The sequence below is a fragment of the Triticum urartu genome, chromosome 5 (assembly GCF_003073215.2).
Source record: "Triticum urartu cultivar G1812 chromosome 5, Tu2.1, whole genome shotgun sequence".
NCBI classification, from domain to species: Eukaryota; Viridiplantae; Streptophyta; class Magnoliopsida; order Poales; family Poaceae; genus Triticum; species Triticum urartu.
In genome coordinates, this window is record NC_053026.1 from 44,507,799 (window position 1) to 44,530,947 (window position 23,149).

General features: G+C 44.8%; 1 protein-coding gene and 1 long non-coding RNA gene across 2 annotated transcripts; one reads left to right on the plus strand and one right to left on the minus strand.

Annotated features, from left to right (window-relative positions):
- Nucleotides 1–3,991: 3,991 nt before the first annotated feature.
- LOC125555584 lies at nt 3,992–4,799 on the minus strand. Its single transcript, XR_007304766.1, has 3 exons — nt 4,431–4,799; nt 4,196–4,360; nt 3,992–4,119 (listed from the first exon to the last, which is right to left on the minus strand). It is a non-coding gene; the product is annotated as an uncharacterized LOC125555584 (long non-coding RNA).
- Nucleotides 4,800–19,462: 14,663 nt separating this feature from the next.
- On the plus strand, nt 19,463–23,149 carry LOC125507768 (single myb histone 5-like). The gene is made up of 7 exons (XM_048672260.1): nt 19,463–19,687; nt 19,773–20,033; nt 20,131–20,369; nt 20,495–20,579; nt 20,902–20,985; nt 21,716–22,072; nt 22,393–23,149. The coding sequence occupies exons 2-7, from the start codon at nt 19,884–19,886 to the stop codon at nt 22,405–22,407; spliced, it is 930 nt and encodes a 309-aa protein (XP_048528217.1). The 5' UTR covers nt 19,463–19,687; nt 19,773–19,883; the 3' UTR covers nt 22,408–23,149.

Below are 23,149 nucleotides of genomic sequence, written 5' to 3' on the forward strand. Positions count from 1 at the left end.
CGAGGTCGCCCAGGTTGACATCGGCCCCGCCGGACTGCAGGTCATCCTGCCCGACATGGTACGTACGGTCTCTTGCTCCCCCCCCCCCCTTCATCCCCTATGTTGATCCCGACATGTATTGATTTGATTGGGCAGTTCAATTCGGTGGTTCCAAGCGAGGAAGTGGTTGGATGTGCGATGGCCTAGCGGCGTAGATACACGATAGATTTGTGCTTTGTCGATTGATGCACATGGGGAGCTATGCAGTTACCCTGGAGAGGAATCAAAATTCTTGTAGAATGATATTTGCAGTGTTATTGTTCGTCACGTACAAAGCGCAGGAATCATATTAATAAGTTATACATCGTTTGTGCCATAATTTGCCATCTTGGATAAGGATTGATAGAAGACAGAAGGACCAAAATCATCTACACTTGCTCACTACTAAGTAGAAATTTGCTACTGCAACCCTTCTGGTTTAGGAAAGTGACAATTTTCAGCAATTGTTTAGCCGTAGGGAAGAACATACAACATATCCCTTTATTCTGCCCATTCGTGTCTGATGGAGCAGTTGTAGGACGTTGTTTTTTCTCTTCGATGTTCTTTTCCAGGTGAAATCCATGGCTGCTTCCGAAAACTTAAAATTTGTAAGCAGACGTTTTATTTGCCAAAAGATGATTGTTGTTCTGCCACTAGACTGACCATCCAGCTTTTAATTTTAGTGTAATATCAAGATATTGCAATTGAACTCTTCTTAAGGTAATTCTCTGTTTTATCTGAACTCACTAAGATTATTTGCTTTTTCTTTGGTCTTTTGCGCATTTAAATTGCCACGGAAATTTTTGCCAATCTCTTTAATTTTCACGCAAAGCTAAGATGTTTCCCATTTATAATCTAGAGACAAGCATCTTGTCAAAGCTTAGGCTTACAATGGAGACACCATCAGTGGCAATTGCAAAGTTCTGTGCTTGATATGTCAGTATCTTTCTAATCTCCCACCTCACGCGCTGAAATTAAAGGGCAGAGGAGCACACAATGAGCACCCACAAGTAATATATTCTGCCAAATATATACAAGCATGCCTACACAATGCTAGTAATAATTGTTGTGTACAATGGCGCCATACATTGTGGACCAAGGCCAGAACTATGTTTCTTCATCTACATTTTGCACAGATGAGCAATTATCATCTTCTTGCCTTTTTCAGGTATTTGGCAATATTGGCTCTTGGGTTGCCCAATTGATCACTGAAGCTGGTGGCAAGGTGGTCTCCATGAGAGATATCACAGGGGCTGTCAAGAACTCCAATGGCATTGACATAGCCAAGCTGATGAAGCACTCGGCAGAGAACCGCGGGATCAAGGGCTTTGACGGAGGCGACGCCGTCGACCCGGCCTTGCTGCTCACAGAAGAGTGCAACGTGCTCATCCCGACAGCTCTGGGAGGAGTTATAAACAAGTAATCTTCTATTTCCTCGTCCCATCTCACTTCATCCAATCTTTATCAGATTACTGCTCAGAAGCTTAGTTAAAGTATCCTCCTGGCTGTTATTTTTTGTGTATCTGAATACATTTTTGTTAATAAAAAGTCCGTTTGATTTTCTTCTTCTACTAGGGACAATGTTGATGCCATCAAAGCAAAGTACATCATCGAGGCTGTTAACCACCCAACAGACCCCGAGGCCGACGAGGCAAGAACACCAACATTTTGCCACAAAACTAAGCTGCATTTGTTGACACATTCACACATTGACTGACGGCAGAGAAATGTTCATGTTCGTGGTGCAGATTCTGGCAAAGAAGGGCGTGCTGATCCTACCGGACATCATGGCCAACTCCGGCGGAGTGATGGTGAGTTGCTTCGAGTGGGTGCAGAACATCTAGGGGTTCATGTGGGACGAGGAGAGGGTGAACCGGGTGCTCAAGACATACATGACCCGCGCCTCAAACATAGTTCTGAATATTTAGGCAATGTATGGCACTGTAGAAAATGGACAGTAGTTATGTAAAGTATATCTTCGAAAACCAGAATTGGCTCAATTTGGAAGAATGCCTACTTCATATGAATTTCTTGCCCGCTTTGCACGCGTTGCTACATGTGCTTATCATGCCTCAGCCATAATCATTGTCGACAAATATGGAACAGAAGAAGTATGTCCCTTATTTTAGTCCTCTCTGTTATGTTCGCGTGCACAACCTATTTTGCCAATGAGCAAGTTTAGCATCTGTTTGTTCTTCGATGATCTTATGCTGGTTGCCTGGTTCTCATTGTCGTCCTAGCTGTGTAGTTAGTAAGCAAAACTCTGTTAGAGTAAAGCTAGCTGGGACATCTGTTTCAGTATTGTTACCCAACAGACTTAGGCCTAGATTTATTAGTTGTAAATTCGTTAGCTCCATGTATCGCATTAGTTTTGATGCGAAACACAAGCTGCAATGTACCAACTCTTGTCAACATGTCTATATCAGCATAAAAATGGTACATGGTGTTCCTGATGCTATTCCTTCTTATTTTCTGCAGGAGAGGCTGGCATTTGACAATACGGTTCTGTGTGTGCATTGACTGCTGGTGCTGCAGCCTAAAATTTTTCTTGTGGAGTGGAATGAAGTAATCCATCAAGCTAGCTGCATTATTGATTCTGTTCTTTTTGCTGGCGAGGTAATAATCTCCCACTCAACTCGTGATGTGAGAAATAGTAGTGTAACCATGATATTTACATCATTGCTCATGTGTTCTATATGTTATGATTTTTCTTCCTTAATTACCCTGCCTCAGCCATAATCATCATCCACTTAAACCAGAACTGTATACTTACGTAGTGTATGGCGTCGTTAGAATGGGGAGCATGCGTTTGTAAGTAGTCACTTATGGTAGTGTTTTAGATGTAAAGTTACTCCAATGCAGAAAGGTATGGATCAGATGGTGCAAATGATAGAAGTGGAACTTGCAGCTCATTAGCTGGGTTTTTCCTAAAAAGAACCAATAAAAATTCAAGCATTTGGATGGACATAAGCATACAAATAATATGCAAAAACATTAGAACATAAGTGTAGTCTTTAATTCAAAGAACATGCTATGAAGATCAATCAGTTGGATCTGCCCTTGAAGTGCCTCTCCGTGTAGCCCATTCATGGTTGTACGAATGGGCTGGACACGGTGTTTGATGGTTTGCGCTTGCGTCTTTTTGACTCCACTTGTTTAGCGATAGTCTCTGTGTCAAATTGTTGTTTCACTGGATTACTAGGATGGGGCATTCTTCCTCGGGCATCCACGCTTACGCTTTGGGGCACCTGATGTGTCTGGTTTGTTTGTAACATCAGGGTTGCTGACAATCGTGACGTCGTCGTCTGCACATTTTCGTTCCTCTGGAATGCTGGCTTCGTACTCGTCCTTCTGTAGAGGAAATAGTGGTGCGTTACATGCAATCATGAAAGGTAGGAACTACGTGACATGAAATGCTAGTTGTGTAGAACTTACCTTTATAGGATTCTTGTATGATTTTTTTTTGAAGCTTGTTGCAATCCGAACGCAGCAGGCTTGAACATATTTTCCAGCTGAAAATATGTATTTCTGCCTGAATTAGATAGCGACGCATAGGTTAGGATAGCGGTGAAGCATAGGTAGTGCATGATTGCAAATGTAATTTAGTGTTCGGCAGACCTGTGTGAAATCCTCAGTAATTTTGTCTCCGTCCCATGTCAACATGTATTTGAGTGTGTATGCCCCACAGGAATAACTATGATGTAAAGTTGAAGTTAAGTATTGTAATGTAGGTGAGGAATCATGTAGCTGCCTATATGTACCCATCCGTCTGTTGTGGTATGTTAGTATAGCAAGTGGTTTTCCACTGGGTAATATTGATGGGTTTAGGCGGTGTTACCAAGCCATCCTGGACCGCTTCATTGATACACGCCTGAATGGACTCCACCTGGTGTATGAGGAGTAATTCAAGGGATTGCGTCAGTGCTTTTCAAAAAGTGTCACATGAGGTAAGAGGAAGCAAGAGAGCAAGATTACCAGTGCAGTTTCATTGGCAATGTCACGATATGCTTGGATGGAGTTTAGGACCTGGATCTCTTCTTTGTCTAAATTAAACACGAGTAATAACCAGTGCATGCTGTGCACATTCATTGGGACACGTACCTGGCGGAAAATTAAAGCGGACTCAATTTAGGGAAAATCAAGATATACAATTAAACAAGTCAGGAAACATGCATACCATTTTGCATCCTACAAATTTCGTTGCTACATTAGCAACATGTGGGCTTTTGCATCCCATTGGAATACCCCCAAATTCGCCTAGCAATCTTCTACTTTCTACGGTGGAAATGAATGATGTAGCATCAGTTGCAACATTGCTAATGTGTGCATATGCATTAATAACCTGCAAAATTTGTCATGTAATATGGCACAATTTAGAATACTTGATGTAGATTGCAGTATACGGGCCGTACGTCATCGACGAAGAATAGTTTGCTAACATTTGGCTTGAGTTGATGAACTGTTAGCACAATGTCTTTGATGTGAACTACCTCAACAAGGTCGTGACTCCCTCGGATGAAAAGTGCAGCCTCCTAGTCTTCATCTGTCAATATGTAATCATTATTGAATACAGGCTTCCGTGGTGGGATGTCTTGGTCCAACTCCTCGTTTTGCACCACAGGTTTTGCACTAGGTGTACCAACAGAAGTCTGTGCTTTCCATGCGTCAAACCCAGGAGTTGATGAAAAGTTGTCATTGCTTGGTTGCTCTTGTTCCTAAAATTAGGAGTTGGTCAATGAACAGAAATTAGCTCATGTTAGCAAGGTTATGGGCCATAGTTATCACCTGTACGTATGCATTGTTCGTCGTTGATTTTTTGTTTGTTTCAACTAGGGATCTTAATTCCTGTAACATGAAATTCATAGAATGAAAATATAGGAAGTTATGGGTAAAATTGATGTTGTAGTATCACTTACATGGAGTTCCCTTTTGAGGTCTCCAACTTCCCTTTTGAGGTCTCCAACTTCGTCCTCCAGCTTGGACAACCTAGGTTGAGTGGCAATTTTACCCCTTATATTTATCACATCCTCGGTCATGGTGATTATTCTTTTATCTAATTTGTGCTCTACTTCTACTACTTATTTGACCAACTTTTTCTCTTGTTCTGCAAATAGATCGTTCTGGGTTTGAAGTATCATGTCCATCTGCATAAAAGAAATGTCAACTCGTTTTGTTAGAAGAAAAATAAGTATGGTTAGGTGTGACCTTTGTTGTGTTATTGAAAAGGATGTGTCTTGGAGCAACTTACTTGTTGGCTACTCATAGTTTGACCTCGTGGTTGTGGTCGATAGATAGCATCTTCATCCGCATGTGTATCTTTGTTGGTATGCTGGTCATTTGTAATGTTAGTTGGCTCCAGACCGCCGATGTTCATGACAACCTTTGAAAAGATATAAAGAATTAGTACTAAGAAATAAATATGGTAAATATAGAAGTCAAGTCTAGAAAGGTACCAATCCGTTATATAGGCCTCCTTTATCATAAGCCTCATGTCTTATTTTACATGTGGCTTCATCCCACCGTGCCATCAGCGGACGGGGTATACGAGAATACAAAATCGATCCAGCACGAACATGTTCCCAATACCAAAACTATATGAAATATTAGTTCATCAATGATAGAGAGATATGCATCATATGAATAATAGTTGAATGACAACTACTGTTGTAGCACTTACTTGGAGCAAAGCTAGATTTCCTTGTAGATTGACTTGATCCTTATAATTAAAAGTATTGATGGATGCTATCAAATGGTTCAGTGTGAAACATCCCCAGTTAAAATTGGGAATTCTTGCGACATCTTCAACAAGGACGAAATATTTGGAGTCGACATAATCTTGTACCGTGGGTGCTAAAATAATGCCAATAGCATACAAAACAAACCGCCTGATGAAATGATCATCTGAAGTTTTGGAGGCTTTAATTTTGTCCTCGAGGTCACTCAGCTTAAGTCTTCCATCTGTTTGATAAGCCCTTAATAGGTTTTCGTCTTTTGGTTTTCTCATTTCCATATATATATATTTTCCTCTATTGGAAGGTCCATTAATTGATAGACATCCGTTGGAGTTATAGAAATGTCCTTACCAGCAATGTGAATACTCTGCATGTTGTGGATGTAGCTCTTCGCTAGCAGCACCAACATAATACGTCGGAGAGACACTGACTTCATCTTTGTTAGCCCTCCAAGACCAGTTTGAGTGCAGATGGCCTTTAGGTGCTCGTCATCTAATCCATCAATCGTTTGCGCGAACCTTATCGGTGAGCACATTAACCTCATATTTGCATGTTTCACACTGAGTTCATCCAAAAAAGCCTGAAATACATGTAAAGGTAAAAGAACTATGTGTTTTCAAAGATTTTAACCTAACTGGGAAAAAAATATACCGGATTGGTTAAGTCTGGTAATTGTGTGTCGGCACAACTTGTAGGAGAACTGGCCATTCCTGGAAAATATGCACAACCAGCTACTGGGTCAAGTCAGAGAATAAACATAAGCTATGGGGTTGTACCATACTGTAATTGTTCCACCTGTTTCTTACAGAGCACAAAATTACTATGATAGGCTATTTAATTTAATTACTTCGTTGTTACTACCTCTCCAGAGGTGTACGTTTACCACACAGATTGATCGGTGATTAATGATTACTTCCTAAATTTTCTCTACTGTCGTTAATGTGAACAACACGTGGTATGTATTCTGCCATTTGATATTTATATACAAAGTTTTTGATTATATTGACCTCACTGTTGTCTAAGGGGTGTAAAAATACCAGGTGTTCTAACCGTGATGCGAATAGGTGGATGAAGAGGAAGCAGTACCGTCGTATCGCACAGGCCAGGTGGGTGGTGGCCGCTGGCTCCGGTCCCCTGGGTGGCTGGGTGTGGCTGGCGGCTCCGATCGCCCCGGTCAGGAGGGTGGCGTTGGCGTTCGAGCTGACTGCGTGAAGTGTCCATGGAGAGAGTTCGACGCCGGCGACAAGCATAGAGAGGCGGATCACGATGTTGTGGACGGAGCAAAATTCAGAGAAAACCCATAAGATCTCATGATGGGTTCATGCACAGAATAAGCGGGATCCATTCTTCCATTTTAAATCATCTCATATGTTGCCTTAGTTCTAACTGATGACAAGAGCCGGCATTCTCACCTTCAATCCAACGTGTGGATGAAGAACAAGCAGTGACGTCGTATTCCGCAGGCCGGATGGGCGGTCGCCGGCGGCTCCGTTCCCGTGGGTGAGGACGGCGGCTCCGTTACAGCTGGTGAACAGGGAGGCGGCGATGGGACTGGCGTTGGAGGAGAAGGTCGCGTGTGAGAAGGCACCTGGAATATGAGTCGAGAATCGGCGTTCGAGCCGGCTAGGCCAGTTGGATCGGAGGTTATTGCAAATAATGGGGGAGGTGGGAGCGGAGTTTGGGAAGGCCGATAGATACGCGCGTGATAAGTGTGACGAGCCAAAAATTGGATGGCGCCTTTAAAATCAGAAAAGGTTGATTGATGAAACACCAATTCTTCTGGCACGTCGTTTTTTTTTCAGAATCTGCCACGTCTGTTTTTGGCTTGCGCCCGGGCTTAGGCGATCTCTTTGGCCAAACTAATTGTGTGTTAACTTCTTTTTTTCTATAGTAGTATGTGTCTCATTCATATATCATAAAAAACAAAGTACAAGTCACGTAAAGACCGACATGACATAAGTGAAAAGATAGCAAAACATCTCTGAGCTTGACACCAACACCTGTCACCTGCCTCCGGCACCACCACATCAGCCATCGAAGAAAAAGAATGATGGTTCACCTCCTCACCCGAGCTCGACGCGGCTCCATCATTGATATGCAGCTTTGCGGACCTTCAAGGTGGCTCACCAAAAGTGAAGGCATTGCCATTGAACGAATCAGACCGGGGCCTCGTCAGGAAAGGATATGAAGAATTTTTAGAGCATCTACAACCGGATTTGGCAAATCCGGCCCCTCAAACGCCCGCGGACGCATCCGGGCACGCCCGCGGGCGCATCCGGACGGGCCCTCATATTTCCTTCTGTGCATCCACATATCTCAAATCCCGCCCGCGGGCGCATCCGGACGGGCCCTCATATTTCCTTCTGTGCATCCACATATCTTAAATCCTAACTCTCAAATCCATGCAAATACATGCACGTTGATCATGCACCACAATGTCGCACGTAAATAACAAATGTTGGTACCCCATGTTGTAGTCCCGGCCGTTGACAGGCGTAGTTGCACGGCGATGATTCCCCATTGCAAAGCCTCCTGAACACTGGAGATCGTTGAAGCACGTTGATGCCGTTGTGAGAACCGGGCATTCCAAAGAAAGCATGTCAAATCCATAAGTCATGTGATGCCACAGCTTTTAGTATGATGGTGGCCTCGCTGGTGTGACCTTGATACATTACCCGCGGACCTTTGGGGCAGTTTTTCCATTGCCACTGCATGCAATCAATTGATTTGAGCATTCCTGGAAACCCCCTTGCCTGTCCAATTGCCAACAACCTCTCCCGTGTCCCGTGCATTTGGTTCTCTGAGATACTCCGGTCCAAAGACCTCAATCACGGCGCGAGCAAATTTGACAGTAGTCTTGAGGCATGTGCTCTCCCCCATCCTGACGGACTCACCAACGGCGTCTGCAGCAGTACCAAGTACTATGGGTCATCCGGTACGCTGGTATTGTCTATGCAGCACATCATCATACATGCCTCACTTTTGCTACTAGCACAACGCTAGCTTCCGTGTCACACGTCTCACCAATATTTTTTCCCTTTTCTCTGTCAGCTCTAATTTTGGGTGGATACATAGTCTGCTAGTAACCGGCTTGATAAAAAACAAAAAAACATAAAAAGAGAACAAAAAAGAGAACAAAAAAATGAGCAAACAAAAAGAAGAAAAAAGAAAACAAGTTGGAAAAAAGTCAAGCCAGCTCGCATCAGTTTTGGGATTGCTTTGTTCTGTTTGACATTCAGGACATTATATTTTGGCTGCTCTGTGATCACCTCTCCATCTATCATAAATATTACCTAACCTTCTCTGATTTGTTGTAAAAGAACTCTGAATCTATAGGAGGGGGCTAATAGCTGGCCACAACAAACTAAAGTAGAGAACCTAGAGGAGTGGGATAATAGCGGCACACAAACAGACACACACATGCATGTGTTCAATTACAACAACCGGAGAAATGACTACATACTCATGATAGCCAATAACTCATCAAACATCATCTTCAACCTCCCATATGTCTTCAACGTATGATGTTTTTACTACATGGTCGGCTGCCATTAAATCTACGATGTTTTTTGTATAGACAAGCACACCCTGCCTTGCTAACATTAGTCTTCTCTACCTTGCTTGAGAATCTAGAACCATAGACTTTTTTCTCTACCTGCTTGATCTTCTTAGTGCGTTTGATCTTCTCAGCAGACCAGCATGTAGCTGCCTGCCACTTCGGGTCACCTGAAGAATATGGAGAAATATTTACAAAAGTTTAAGAAATTGCATAGCGTCGATAGAAAATGTGATGTCGCAATTACAACACCGGATCTCAACTACATATTGCAATCTCATTTTCAGAAAGAAGTATCATCATATACTGCAGAAATCTTATAATTCTATGAACATATACTGTACATCTCAAAACAGTGGTCCGTTTCAAGTTATTAATAAGTAACATGCAGACAGTTTCATTCTTTGCTCGGCCAACCAACAATTGTTTTTATATTAGAAATATATGGAAGCCAACCTAATAATACTATTAGAAGACAAATATGATACATGAATTGACAACTAACAGTGATGTTATTCAAGCACAGTCATACTTGCAGTAATTAATACTTCATAACAGGACCACAAGCGCAACAGTTTCCTACCACAAAATCCCTTGTATAGAGAGTTGTACCTAACAGTTTGCTGCCATCATCCCATCACTTCCTACACAGCAACAAATATAATTAGTGCACTATATTAATGAGTAAAGCAGACGCAAAATAAAAAATAGACATTTGACACCTCTTCCAATTTAGTGCATATACGCTGATCATGACCTTCCACCCCACAGTAGCCACATTTCCTCTTTGATCTTTGCTTCTTCATTTTTGCCTGCAACCTTTTCTTCGGTGCACCTCGGCCTTGTACATGCACTGGGTCTAAAACCTTTTCCAAATCTGCACAATCAATTTCCGTCGTCTGTGGCAGCACCGGACCCAACCTAATGCATTCCTCCTGACCACGGCTTGATTCCTTGCTGCCATCTTGTGCATTCAGAACCGTCTTCAGACGCTGATACTCGTCACTGGATTGACATGCCCGGAAACATGCCGCATGACTCAAATTCCGCAACTCACGGTACCTCACAAGGCTTTCTGAATAGTCATACATCTCGCTCTTTCTGGTCGGAGCGAATGCTGACTTCGCACTCATTGTCCACCTCATGGGAACACAACACCTAGGCAGCAGTTCCACTTGACGTATTCCCAAGATGTAGAATATATGAGAGCATGGTGTTCCCAAGCATTCCAGCTTACGACAAGAGCAACTGATCATGTACAAAGAACCTTCCTTCACCTTACAGCGCACTTCAAACTTCTTCTCTCTTCTATCGATCTTAGCGACAACATATGTAGTCAACTCCCATGCGTCTAGTATCTCGTTGATAACATATCTGCTGACGGCATTTATGCTCCATCTGACCAACTCAAACATACAAGGCGTGAAAACCCGGGCAGCATGTTTCTCAAGACTTGAAGCATCCGCATCTGTAAATGGAATGGACTGTAAGGCCACGATGTCTAGGATCGCCTTGTTCAAGCGTCGTCCCGAAAGGCAACGCTCATAGTGCTCTAGCATATCAAACAATGTCATCTTACCCTCAAGATGTGTATGTAGCACCGAGTTGAGGCTCTCACTACGCTGATTGCTGCTCAATCCTAAGAAACAACGCCCCACCAGGTATGGAGCACACCACAGCTTCCTCATCTGATACATCTGATGCAGCCACGACTCCTCACTTGTCACTTCATTCCTTCGTAAGAACTCTATCCATTTTCTCTCATGCTCTTCAATAGAAGACGAGTCATATATGAAAGATCTGAATTCTTCCCTAACCTCGTCGTCATGCAAATGGCGTACAATATTCTGCTGAATGTGCCATACACATAGCTTGTGGTATGAGTCAGGCCACACCACCCTGATCGCTCTCTGCATTGCAAGGTCCCCGTCGGTGATTACAGATATCGGATGCTTTTGCGACATGGCTTCAGAAAATGTCCGCAACATCCACTCGTACGCCTCGTTAGTTTCATGAGAAATGATCCTGCATCCAAAGATAACAGTGCCGCGGTGGTGATTCAACCCGACAAACGGCACAAACGGAAGATTGTACTTATTGGTCCTATATGTGCTACCAAAAACAACAACAACACGGAAAGCCTCGTAATCAAGGCGGGATTGAGTATCGGACCAGAACAATCCCTTCAAATGCCCAGCTTTATCAACCAAGTATTTGAAGAAATAATCTGGGTCTCTTGTCGCGCCATCATGTGACGGATCACCGTCTGAGCATCACCGGCAGCGACTGTTTCCTGCTTGTAGCGATGGCAGAAGTTATAGATGTCCCTCGTCGTGCATCCAACATGGTCATATCCACCGTACTGCATGCACAACACATCCATGATTTTGTGTTTCTTGATTCCAACACTTTTCATCTCTATAATGTCCGCTTTCTTCTCGTCGCTCATTCTTCTGTGGGAACACAGACAGCAAGAAAGGTCTCGTGGGGCCAAAGGATGGTTGTGTTCGTCGATGAAATCTTTCAGAAACCACCGCCCTATTTTCGCGACTCTTGCAATGACAAATTTCGCTTTACACCCAACACGAGTGATATTCCGTGGCTTCCTCTCCCTATCTTCTCTCTTCCTCTTCATGTGTTTCTCTTCACGGCAACCTTCACGACTACAGACAAGTTTCCTCAGAATTATCTTCTCGTTCGCTTCATCCCACTCAACATATCCTTTCCTCACACTAAAGCCTTTCTCAAGAGCATACTTGTTATAGAACTCAAAACCCTCTTCCTCGCTATCAAACATCCTGCTGACAATGCCGTCATACACTACTGGAATCAGCTAGTTTGCCATCTGCCAGTTCTTTGCCGTCCGCTAGCGGACGGCAAAGAAGCTCTTTGCCATCAGCTTCCAAAAAGCAGACGGCAAAGAACTGGCTGATGGCAAAGACCAAGTTTGCCATCAGCCAGTTCTTTGCCGTCCGCTAGCGGACGGCAAAGAGGGAGGGGCCCCACTGACGAACTGCAAACAAAAAAAAACCTAACGGGCCCCCTCTTTGCCGTCCACTAGCGGACGGCAAAGAGCAAGAAGGCGGACGGCAAAGAGGGAGGCCCCATGTAACGTTAACGGGGACGCGCCCCACACCCCCTCTCTCTCTCTTTCTCTCCCACCTCTCGCCACCCCGTCGCACCACGCCCCGCCGCCGCCCCAGCGCCCCCCCGCCGCCGCCCCAGCGCCCCCCGCCGTCGTCGCCCCCACCCCCCCGTCGGGCCCCGGCACCCCGCGCCCCGCCGCCCCGGCCGGGCCCCGGCGCCGCCGCCCCAGGCCGCCCCGCCCCCCTCCTCCGCCGCCCCAGGCCGCCCCGCCCCGCTCCTCCGCCGCCCCAGGCCGCACCGCCCCCTCCTCCACCCTGCAGGTGAGCTTCTTCCTTTTTTTTCCTTTTTTCTGTTTTTTTAGTTTTAGGTTTATGTTTAATTTAGATTTAGTTTTAGTTTTAGGATTAGTTTTTAGGTTTATAGGTTTAGTTTTAGTTTAGTTTTAGGTTTAGATTTAGTTTTTTTCTTTTTCTGTTTTTTTAGTTTTAGGTTTAGGTTTAGTTTAGTTTTAGGAAAGAAGAAAAAGAGAAAAAGAAGAGATCAGGAGAAGAAGAAGAAGAGGAGGAGGAGAAGAAAAAAGAAGAAGAGGAAGAAGAAGAAGAAAAAAGAGGAGAGGAGGAGAAGAAGAAGAGGAAAAGGAAAGGAGGAAGAAGAAGAAAAACGAGGAGAGGAGGAGAAGAAGAAGAGGAAAAAGGAAAGGAGGAAGAAGAAGAAGAAGAAGAAAAAAAAAAAAAAAAGAAAAAAGAGAAGAAGAAAAAAGGAAAAAAACCCGACCCGACACGGTACCCTAACCCCGACCCGGCACCCCGACACGACACCCCGACCCCGAGACCCCGACCCCGACCCCGAGACCCCGACCCCGACACCCCGACTCCGACCCCGACCCCGACCCCGACACCGCGACCCGACACCCCGACCCCCCAAGCCTGACCCGACACCCCGACCCCGACCCCGACACCCCGACCACGACCCGACACGGTACCCAGACCCCGACCCGGCACCCCGACACCCCGACCCGACACCCCGACCCCGAGACCCCGACCCCGACCCTGACACCTCGATCGACCCCGAGCCTGACCCGACACCCCGACCCCGAGCCTGACCCGACACCCCGACCCCCCGAGCCTGACCCGACACCCCGACCCCGAGCCTGACCCGACACCACACCCCGACCCCGAAAAAAACCCCGACCCGACACGGTACCCTAACCCCGACCCGGCACCCCGACACGACACCCCGACCCCCCGACCCCGAAACAGCACCCCGACCCCGACACGGCACCCCGACACCGACAGAACACCCCGACCACCGACACCTCCCGAAAAGGTGTTCTTTGGCCTTCCAGAGGCCGACGGGGTCATATATTTGTGAATTATTAGTTAGGTCATATATTTTTCGATTTTGTTATGAAAAACATCATATATAATTGTGTTGATCGTGTAGTTTTAAATGTGCAGTTGTTTCATCGCTGCGAGGTTTGGTGTTCGACGACCTCGCCGTGCTTTTGACGAGCTCTGCCATGTAGTGACGTGTAGATGACATCATACGGCGGACGGCAAAGACACTAGAAAGTTTGCCGTCAGCGGCGGACGGCAAAGGCCTGTCGTTAGCCACTTAACGGACTGACAGCGCAATTATTGTCGTCCGCCTTCTTTGCCGTCTGCCACGCTCTCTTTGCCGTCTGCGGCGGACGGCAAAGACTTTGCCATCAATAGCAGACGGCAAAGTAGCTGTTTACCGAAGCCTACTTTGCCGGAGCCTTTTGCCGTCCGCGGCTGACGGCAAAGGCCTTTGCCGTCCGCCGTTCATGCCTTTGCCGTCCGCCGTGGCAGACGGCAAAGTAGCTGATTCCTGTAGTGATACTCAGCCATACAGAGTGCACTTACATCGGCCATGACTTCCTGCATATGACATATAAATGATCAACTGGTCTCAATCATGTACTGGATGTAAAGTAATTTCCATGCTCATATATTCCCCTCAAGATAAGAGGTTCGGAATAATTTAAAAAATGTCCAACATCTCATGCCTTTTATGATTATAGTTTTTGTTCATATGAAGAAAGAAAAAGCTGCTGTACAAAGCTGCTGTACAACATCTCATGACTTGTTGATTTTCAGAAACTAGATGGTTTTTTGAACATTAATTCAGAAACTTGTTGATTTTTATATAAGTTATTTCAGAACATAGCAAACAAATTCAGAAAGTGCAAAGAGATCAGACCCATTCCACTGTAAACTACACCTACACATATTGGACGAACATATATTGTCAGTTCTCCACAGAAAGAGATTCAGAATTTGGAATACGTGCCCCAACACTGTGGTAGTAATTCAGATCAAAGAGATTCAGAAAGAGCGGAGCTAATAGAGCAAATAGATTCAGATTCAGCCGGGGGTTGAGGGAACAGGGAGGAAGAAGGCAGGAGTGGCGGCTACGTGCCTATGGACTGGTCGCCGGCGTTGCTGGTCGGCTTATCGGCAGCAGGAGGCGCTGCTCAGGGCGATGGAACACTACGACCGACCGCAGTTGGAGCCTCCAGGACCCCGCGCCAGCGTTGTCTCCGCCAAGACCTCACGGCGGCGCGGGGGGGGGGGGGGGGGGGGGGGGGGTGGCGTGGGGTAGCTTCCACCACGGCAAGCCCAGCCGGGGCTTCGCCTAATGGATGTCGCGCCGGCCTGGTCGCCAAGGTCGTCGCTCCTGCGCAACCGTCTAGCCAGATGCGAGGGATTGACCAGTGAATTGACAGAGTTACTAAAAAAACAATCATGCATGACCATAATACCCTTGTTGATTAAATTTAACCTTTTTAGTTAACAAGTTATAATCAACTGTGGAGAATAATTAAGGGAGGAGTTACATCAAATTACAAGATGTAACTCCCCAATCACCGTAAAAGAGATCATAAAAAGTATGTGTTGTGTTGTGCTAATGGGCTTAACGAGCTACTCGTGAAACCCATTTAGCTTCTTCATTAAGCTCGTTAAATTTAACAAAGGTAAAATTAATGATTGACTATTCATTAAAAAGCGAGTTACGAGCTTAATGATCCCTAACTCCCATGAACTTTTACGCGGTTTTCTGTCTGCCAAATTATACTGAAAGGGGTTTACATGAGCTATTGAAGTGTTGTTTCTTTTTCTTTTGAGAAACTATCGATCTATTTATTTTTCACTTATGAAAGTACAACAAACACCAGAAATAACTAAAATTACATCCAGCTACGTAGAACACCTAGCGACGCCTACAAGCGTTGAAACGAGTCGAAGGTGCGCCGCCGTCATCGCCCCTCCCGTGTCGGAGTCAGGCACAACTTGTTGTAGTAGACAGTCAGGAAGTTGTCATGCTAAGGCCCCATAAGACCAACACACCAGAACAGTAACTACCATAGATAAGAGAAGCGTAGATCGAAAAGATCTAAACTAAAGACACGCTAAGAACGAGAAATAAAGACCTGATCCAAGCACCAAAGGCACTCACCGACCGAAACCCGCGAGATCCGCCGGAGACACACCTCCATGCGCCCTCCGACGGTGCTAGACGCACTAACAGGACGGAGGCTAGGCGAGGAGAACCTTGTTCCATCTTCAGGTAGCCGCCGCCGTTTCGTCTACCTGAGCAAGACACAAACCCTACACAACTTGAAGAAACACCTAAAAACGGAGCCCTCCCGCGGGCAAAGGCCGGGATGGACCGCGCACCCATGACCCTAAGACCACAGGAGACGTGGCAGATCGGCGCCGCCGCCGACGAAAGGCAGAAACTGTAGTGGTCTTTCCTTGGAGGAGAGACAAAGCGATGGAAGTGCCATTTTTGTCTTAACTGTTCGTGGAGTGTAGTTTTTTTAGGGATAAGGGAGCAATCGGAGTTGCTCCTATAGAAATATTCTAAATGCCCATGAATTCTCTCGAACCATTTTCGCAAAAAAAAACCTTGAACCAAAAGACCCAAATTCCAGTCCTTGCAAACTTTCTAACAATATACTCCCTCTGTTCCTAAATATTTGTCTTTCTAGAGATTTTAAATGGTTACTACATACGGATGTATATAGACATATTTTAGAGTGTATATTCACTCGTTTTGCTCCGAATGTAGTCACTTGTTCAAACCTCTAAAAAGACAAATATTTAGAAACGGAGGGAGTACAAAATGATATTTCGTCAAAAATTAAATGCGCAAAGCGTGCGATTTTGTCGAATCTATACTACTATTAAACAAGCAAACATATTCATCGCTAAGTGCACCCCATCTAATGCGCACAAAACAAACTGAAACAATTAGAGCCTTAGATCAGGCCCACTCATATCAATCTAACCGTCAGGATTAACAACTTATCCTCCTGGAGTGTGCGTTTAGCAATTTTAGGCGTCGGACGAAAACTCTGCCACCATCTCTAGCGATTCCAAAAATCCAAAAAGAAAGGAAACAAAACTTTAAAAAAGGAAACAAATCCCTACAATCACGTAACAGCCAATCTTCTCCCGAACTGCCCCCGGGACAGCCTCACGGGCGCCCTTCGCGTTGGCCCTCCTAGCCTCCCGCATGCCGCCGCCGCAGCCGCTCCATCTTGCACGGGTCGCCGCGCTCCCTCCCCGCAGCCTCCGCCGCTTGCTCCACCAGACGCTTGATGCCCACGCGGTGTTGCTGCGTGCGCAAGGGTTCTGCGGTGGAGACGTGGAAGAACGATGACGGGGTGGGGCCGTTTGACGCCGACGAGCGCAGTGACGAGAAGGCTCTTCAGACGAGGGTACTTCTCTCCCTCTCACTCTCTATGTTCCTTCTTCCCTCTCTACTCTCCTGTCCCTCTCAAGCTGCAGCAAGGCGTTGCGGCGGTGCCGGCATAAGGGCATGGGCGGCGGCAGGACCAACTGCACCCTCTGCACCCAATCTGTCTTTCTAACCTCTATGTTCAGTATGTTTGAGTAGAGGATCTAAATCGAGGTCACATGAGCTTGCCGGCAACACCCTCTGTGTATGCTCAATTACGAATCAGTAAAGATATACGTACATACCATTTGATGAAATATGTAAATGGACCTTCTGTGTATGCTCAATTACCTCTTGTATTGAATTTTCTAAAATTTTGGATCGATCAACACGTGATCAGTGACATGGAGAGTTTGTTCGCTCCTGGCACCTTAATGAATCCTGACCAATTCAATATCTTTTTTTATTGGTCATGCCATGTTTTATGCAAAATTTGAAGTAATCATAGATTGATTCTGAGCATAATGCACACAAAATTGTCCTATGTATTCCTTCTCCATCTTACTATTTTGGCTACATCTATTTGTCATTTTTTATTGATGAGTACAAGCCTGCTTAAGTGCTTAGTGAAGATTACATTTAGAGGACAGACTGTTCCCACAAGACTTTTTTAATATCACCATTATATCGCATGCTTCATTGTAGGGGATCCTTTTTTTTCACATTTAATTTGTTACTGGCCACTAGAAACATGGGATCGGTCAAGGAAGAAAAGGTGGAGATGAGGAGGTTGCGGATGAAGTTGATCTTGAAGAGTATGAAGAAGAAGATGCGGCAGGTATCTATCTAATGGTGTGTCTCTTATATAGGGTGAGGATGGTTTCTATGACAAAGCTAGAATGATGCAATGGAGAGGCCGAGGACATGGGGGAAGAGGTTGTGGCTAGGGCCATGCATTACCATGGCGAGAAACGGGACGGTGGGCATCCAATCGACACTCTTCCATCCAATCACAGTGCTGAGCATCTGGTGGTGCCAAAGCCGCCTCCTGGTCCGCAGATGCCACATGGTAGAAGAAGGATAGTAATACCCTATACATGCGCCATGTATACTGCATTACTGTTGGTCGTTGGCCATGTGAATATGTCTTTTAGCAGCTCATATATGTTCAGGTTCATGTCATCTTTTGTGCTAACAACTTAACAAGAGAATGTGCAGGTTATCAAGGGCAAACGACTAGATTCGATTTCATGATTAACATTTACAATTGAGATGGATGCCTTCAGGTTACAACCGAAAACACTTGTATTTATGATCATGCACATATTTAATGCAAAGTTTTTTTTACCATCCACGTGTTCATGTTTTAGATTACAAAAAGAATGATTACCTCAAAGAGCTCCAGGAACACAGTTCTAGAATTTCTAAGAGCACATATTTATTTCTTGGAAGTGATTTATTTCATTGTTTGAATATTTAACCAGAGATACTTTGGCTAAATGCATGTGGTTTCTAATTAAATTAGACTACTTTGTAGTGATCATAAATCAGTGATGCTTCCTTTTTACCATGGGTGAGCAATTGATGTACAATGAGATTTAATTGCTGGGAATAAATAGTATTGTACTATCAACTGCGACAAGATCTACTTGATATCTATATTCTCCCCTTTGTTACTACTGTAATCATATCAATGTGCAAATGAAGTGCAAAGAAGTCCAAGATCTACTAACTTTGTTATCTACCTTGTTTCCGCACTACATGTATCTAAGTGCTTACGGATGCCTTTTGTGAATGAATTTAGGTTTTTTGAGTGAGCAGCTTGATACCTTTTCGGGAATGTATTCGAGTGGGTGAAATACTCCCCACTTGTCCCAAGAGGTCCTGGTGTGGAAGCTTAGCACTCAGTCTATCCTTTACTGAGGCAAAAATAGTTTGAATACGCACACCTTCATATATGTAGCTGGTAACGCATCTTGTCTAGGAAAGGGTATTTATAGTACTTATTAGTATAAAGTAAATTACAAAGTTTGTGGTATTCCAATTAAAAACTTTGTTGTTCCGTGACATGCCACAATCCGATCGTTTGTGCTTGTTATAGGTTTAACTAAGTTTGCATTAGTTCTTATGTACATGTCGTGTGCATGACTTGCAATTTGAATCAACAATGATTTTTGCTATTTCATTACATGCAATAATTTAGACGATTTTTATTATTCATGATATGCAATATTTAGATGACCGTCATCCTTGAATAATTTTGTGTTAATCTAGACGTGCGTTGCAGGTACACGTTTACTAGTTTCTCAGGGCCAAAACAAATCAAATCCCTCCGCTCTCGGTGTGTCGACAGAGCAAAAAAAAATAATAAAAAAAATCCATCATCCCCGCGGCGACTTTTCCTCTCCACCGTATCCTCCTCCTCCCCTGTGCCGCCCTGCCCTATCTCAAGCTCCGATCCACCGTGCCCTAGACCTGCCGCCGAACGTGCCCTAGCCACCGCCGGCGCCCCCCGCGCGCGGTCGCCGTCTCCGCCCTACCTCGCCGCGCCCCCGCCCCCGTCCCGCCCGCAGCCTTCGTTTCCGAGGTACGTACGAGTACGAGCTTTCTAGGCGTCGATCCGGTGGTTGATTAGTCGATCCCGAACTGACCTCGAGGGATTCCGGGCCTAGATCCGCCTCCGATCTGCTCGGCGGCAGGCGCTGTTGCTGTCGTTGTTGAAGGAGGAGGAGGAGGAGGAGGAGGAGAGGGAGCCCTAGACTCCTAGGGCAAGGCCGAAGCAGATGGGGGCACCGAAGCAGAAGTGGACGGCGGAGGAGGAGGCGGCGCTCAAGGCCGGGATAGGCAAGCACGGGGCCGGGAAATGGCGCACCATACTCAAGGACCCCGAGTTCAGCAACATCCTGCGCTACCGCTCTAACGTTGACCTCAAGGTTCGTTCCTGCGTCCGTTTCCTCGGCTGCCAGACCCTGCGCGCTTTAGCCGCTCCACTAGATTGGAGAGACTCTGATGACTGCTGCATGATTGCAGGACAAGTGGCGGAACATGAATGTCACGGTGAACGCGTCGGGCACTCGCGACAAAGTGAGGACGACGACCACGACGACACCCACGGCTAAGAAGCCGAGGTCTGCTCCGAAGCAGGAAAACCACCCGACGTCGATCACCACCATCACCTCCGACGGCGATGATGACGTCGTCGATGTGAAGCCTATCATAAAGCCTATTGTGACGTTTACTACAGGTTCAGGGAATAAATCGCTATCCAGGTAGGTGCCCTGTTCGATATACTGGTTTGAATGCTTGTTTATTTCCTTTGTTCTACCAGTATCTCGAACAGAAACTTGCAAGGTTTTGACTGCTTTGATGTACCTCTATGGTGCCGTTCCTGCAGGCTAGAAAATATCATACTGGAGGCCGTGAAGACCTTGAATGAGCCTACAGGGTCATACAAAACAGCCGTTGCTAATTACATAGAGGTCTCTATATGCTTCTTCTGTTTATCATGTACTTTATCACAATGAAATGTCAACAACAAACATAATATATGATGCTTTACAAATGCTAAATTTCGTAGTCTTCATGAATAAAACATTGCTTATTTACGTTGCCCATCACTTAATATACTTTTGAATTCAGGCAGTGATGCAGAAAAAAAATTATGTGACAACATAGGCACACAGAAATTATTTCATGATAATCAGTGGCTACAAAATCCCATTCCATTGTGGCAGAGTTCTATCTAATCTAGTTTGTTTTGTAGATTGCTCCGTTCTTAACATATTTTTTCATGTCATGTAGGAACAATACTGGCCACCTGCTGATTTTGATCATGTACTGTCTGCAAAACTGAATGAGTTGACATCATCTGGGAAATTGATGAAGGTAGTAACGTTTCTTTCTACCATAACTCCGTTATTGTAAATTATAAAGAGGTGGGCAAAAAGTGCCCTGATATAAAGTATTAAAGTCACACCTGTTACCGTTGTTGTAGCATATAAATGAAGTCTGATGAAGCTCAATGAACTAGGATGTTTTCATATTATGTCTGGGTTTATCATTATATGGATGACTGTGCTTGATATGTTGTGCTCCCCCCAAATGCATTCACCCTATCAACACGTGTGTGAGCACTCTCTGTTCCAAACATTGTTTGCCTGCTATTGGCATCTACTCCCTCTGTCCCAAAATACTATGATAGTGTCAAAAACGTTCTTATATTTTGGGACGGACGGTGTACTTATCTATTCTATTATAATTGCTTTCAGTGCCGTAACATGTCTAGTAGGACAGTACTTATCTAGGTAGTAAGATTCAAAATGCCATACTATATTTCAGAAAGGTACTATTATACCTTTTGCTGGATCTCTTTGGTTCCAATGATATCTTTTGTATGCGTATTTTTTTTTTGCCATGGACCACCTGGAAATTGCTGTTATATATATATTTTTAGTTGGAATGTAAGGTCCCTAAAATCATGAACCTGGATAATCTTAATATTTTAGCCTTGAAAATTTGTATGTTCACACCTAGATAGGCTAGGTTACTCTTTTTAAGTGTATAAGCCATCTGCCATGCAGCCCAATACTGAAGTTTATTAGTTTAACAATTTTAGGTGAATCGGAAGTACAGGATAGCCCCTAGCTCGTCCTTTTTAGAAGGGCGAAGCTCCAAAATGCTGCTGCTTGATGATATAAAAAAGGAGCCAACCAAGGTAGAGAAGGTAGAGCGGGATGGCTTTACAGCCCACACCAAATCTCAGGTAGATGCTGAACTTGCACGGATGAGAAACATGAGCGCAGAAGAGGCTGCAGCTGCAGCAGCTCGTGCGGTTGCTGAGGCAGACGCTATCATGGCGGAAGCTGAAGCCGCAATGAGGGAAGCGGAGGCTGCAGAAGCTGATGCTGTAGCTGCACAAGCCTTTGCGGAAGCAGCAATGTTGACATTAAAAAACAGGAGTTCCGCAAAATTGGTAATTGTTTCAAGTACTTAGACTGTATGTTCAACTTTTTTTTTTCATGTTTTCAGTTGACATTTTGTTGGTTTTGCACACTTACATCACGCCACTTAAATGCAAGTAAATACATTCACTTTGCTTTAATATGAATTTCTAGCCCCCTCCACAAACAGTCGCATTCATATTCATGAGTAAAACATTGGAACACTTGAACACACATAATCAGAATCACTGCTTTCAAGCAATTTATATAGGAAATGGACACTTTAGAATCGTGAAAAAAAAACATGTTATCTGCTTCAGCAAATCCTGAACGCTTTCATGCTCACATGCAGATCATTCGAGGTTGACACATCTTGTGGGACCTGCTTCAGCGTCCGCTTTCCTCTGACCTTGTTGTGCGCGCGTGCATGCCTGCTGAATTCCAGCGCAAACTAACTGATGCTTTGGTGTTACTGGAGCCATCGAGCTGATGGCAATGCTGATCTGTTATTTTAATCCATGCAAGCTCATCCCAGATTCAAGCAGCGCAAACTTGCTTGGTTTTCTGACTTGCACCTTGAAGCTAGTTACCTTTCTCCCTCATGCCGGTTTGCCGAGGGATGGAGGAAGACAAACTCATATTTAACTCCCACATTACAGAGACGTAAATGCGATCTGCACGGGCTGTGGGATGATGAGAAGCTGAATAAATACAGATGATGGTCATTCCATCTTTCTGGACCCTTGTTGCTGTCATGGTTTAGGTCACTGCCATGTTGGAATTTTATTCACCATGTGTTGGATTACCTTACCTTCCTTTTGCGGCGAATCTTCCGAATGAACGGTGCCTTTCAGTTTGCCGCTTGTCTGTCTGGTCTGCCCCAGGCCAAGGTATTTGGTACAGAATAATCACAGCGTCTATAGAATTCATTCATGTATTCAGTCTGTATAAGTTTGCCAAGCCAAAATAGTTGGCAACATAACATGTTTTGGCAAGCCGAATTCACCCAATATTTATCTTGGTATTGTACCGGTGCTTGGAAAAAACGCAGTTGTACATTTGGTGATCCAACGTCTACCAATCTTTGATATCGGTGAACTTGGGTGGCA

Coding starts and splice junctions, on each gene's coding strand:
- LOC125507768 (XM_048672260.1), top strand. CDS start 19,884: ATGGGGGCACCGAAGCAGAAGTGGACGGCGGAGGAGGAGGCGGCGCTC. Junction 20,034..20,130: donor GCTCTAACGTTGACCTCAAG/GTTCGTTCCTGC, acceptor GCATGATTGCAG/GACAAGTGGCGGAACATGAA. Junction 20,986..21,715: donor CATCTGGGAAATTGATGAAG/GTAGTAACGTTT, acceptor TAACAATTTTAG/GTGAATCGGAAGTACAGGAT.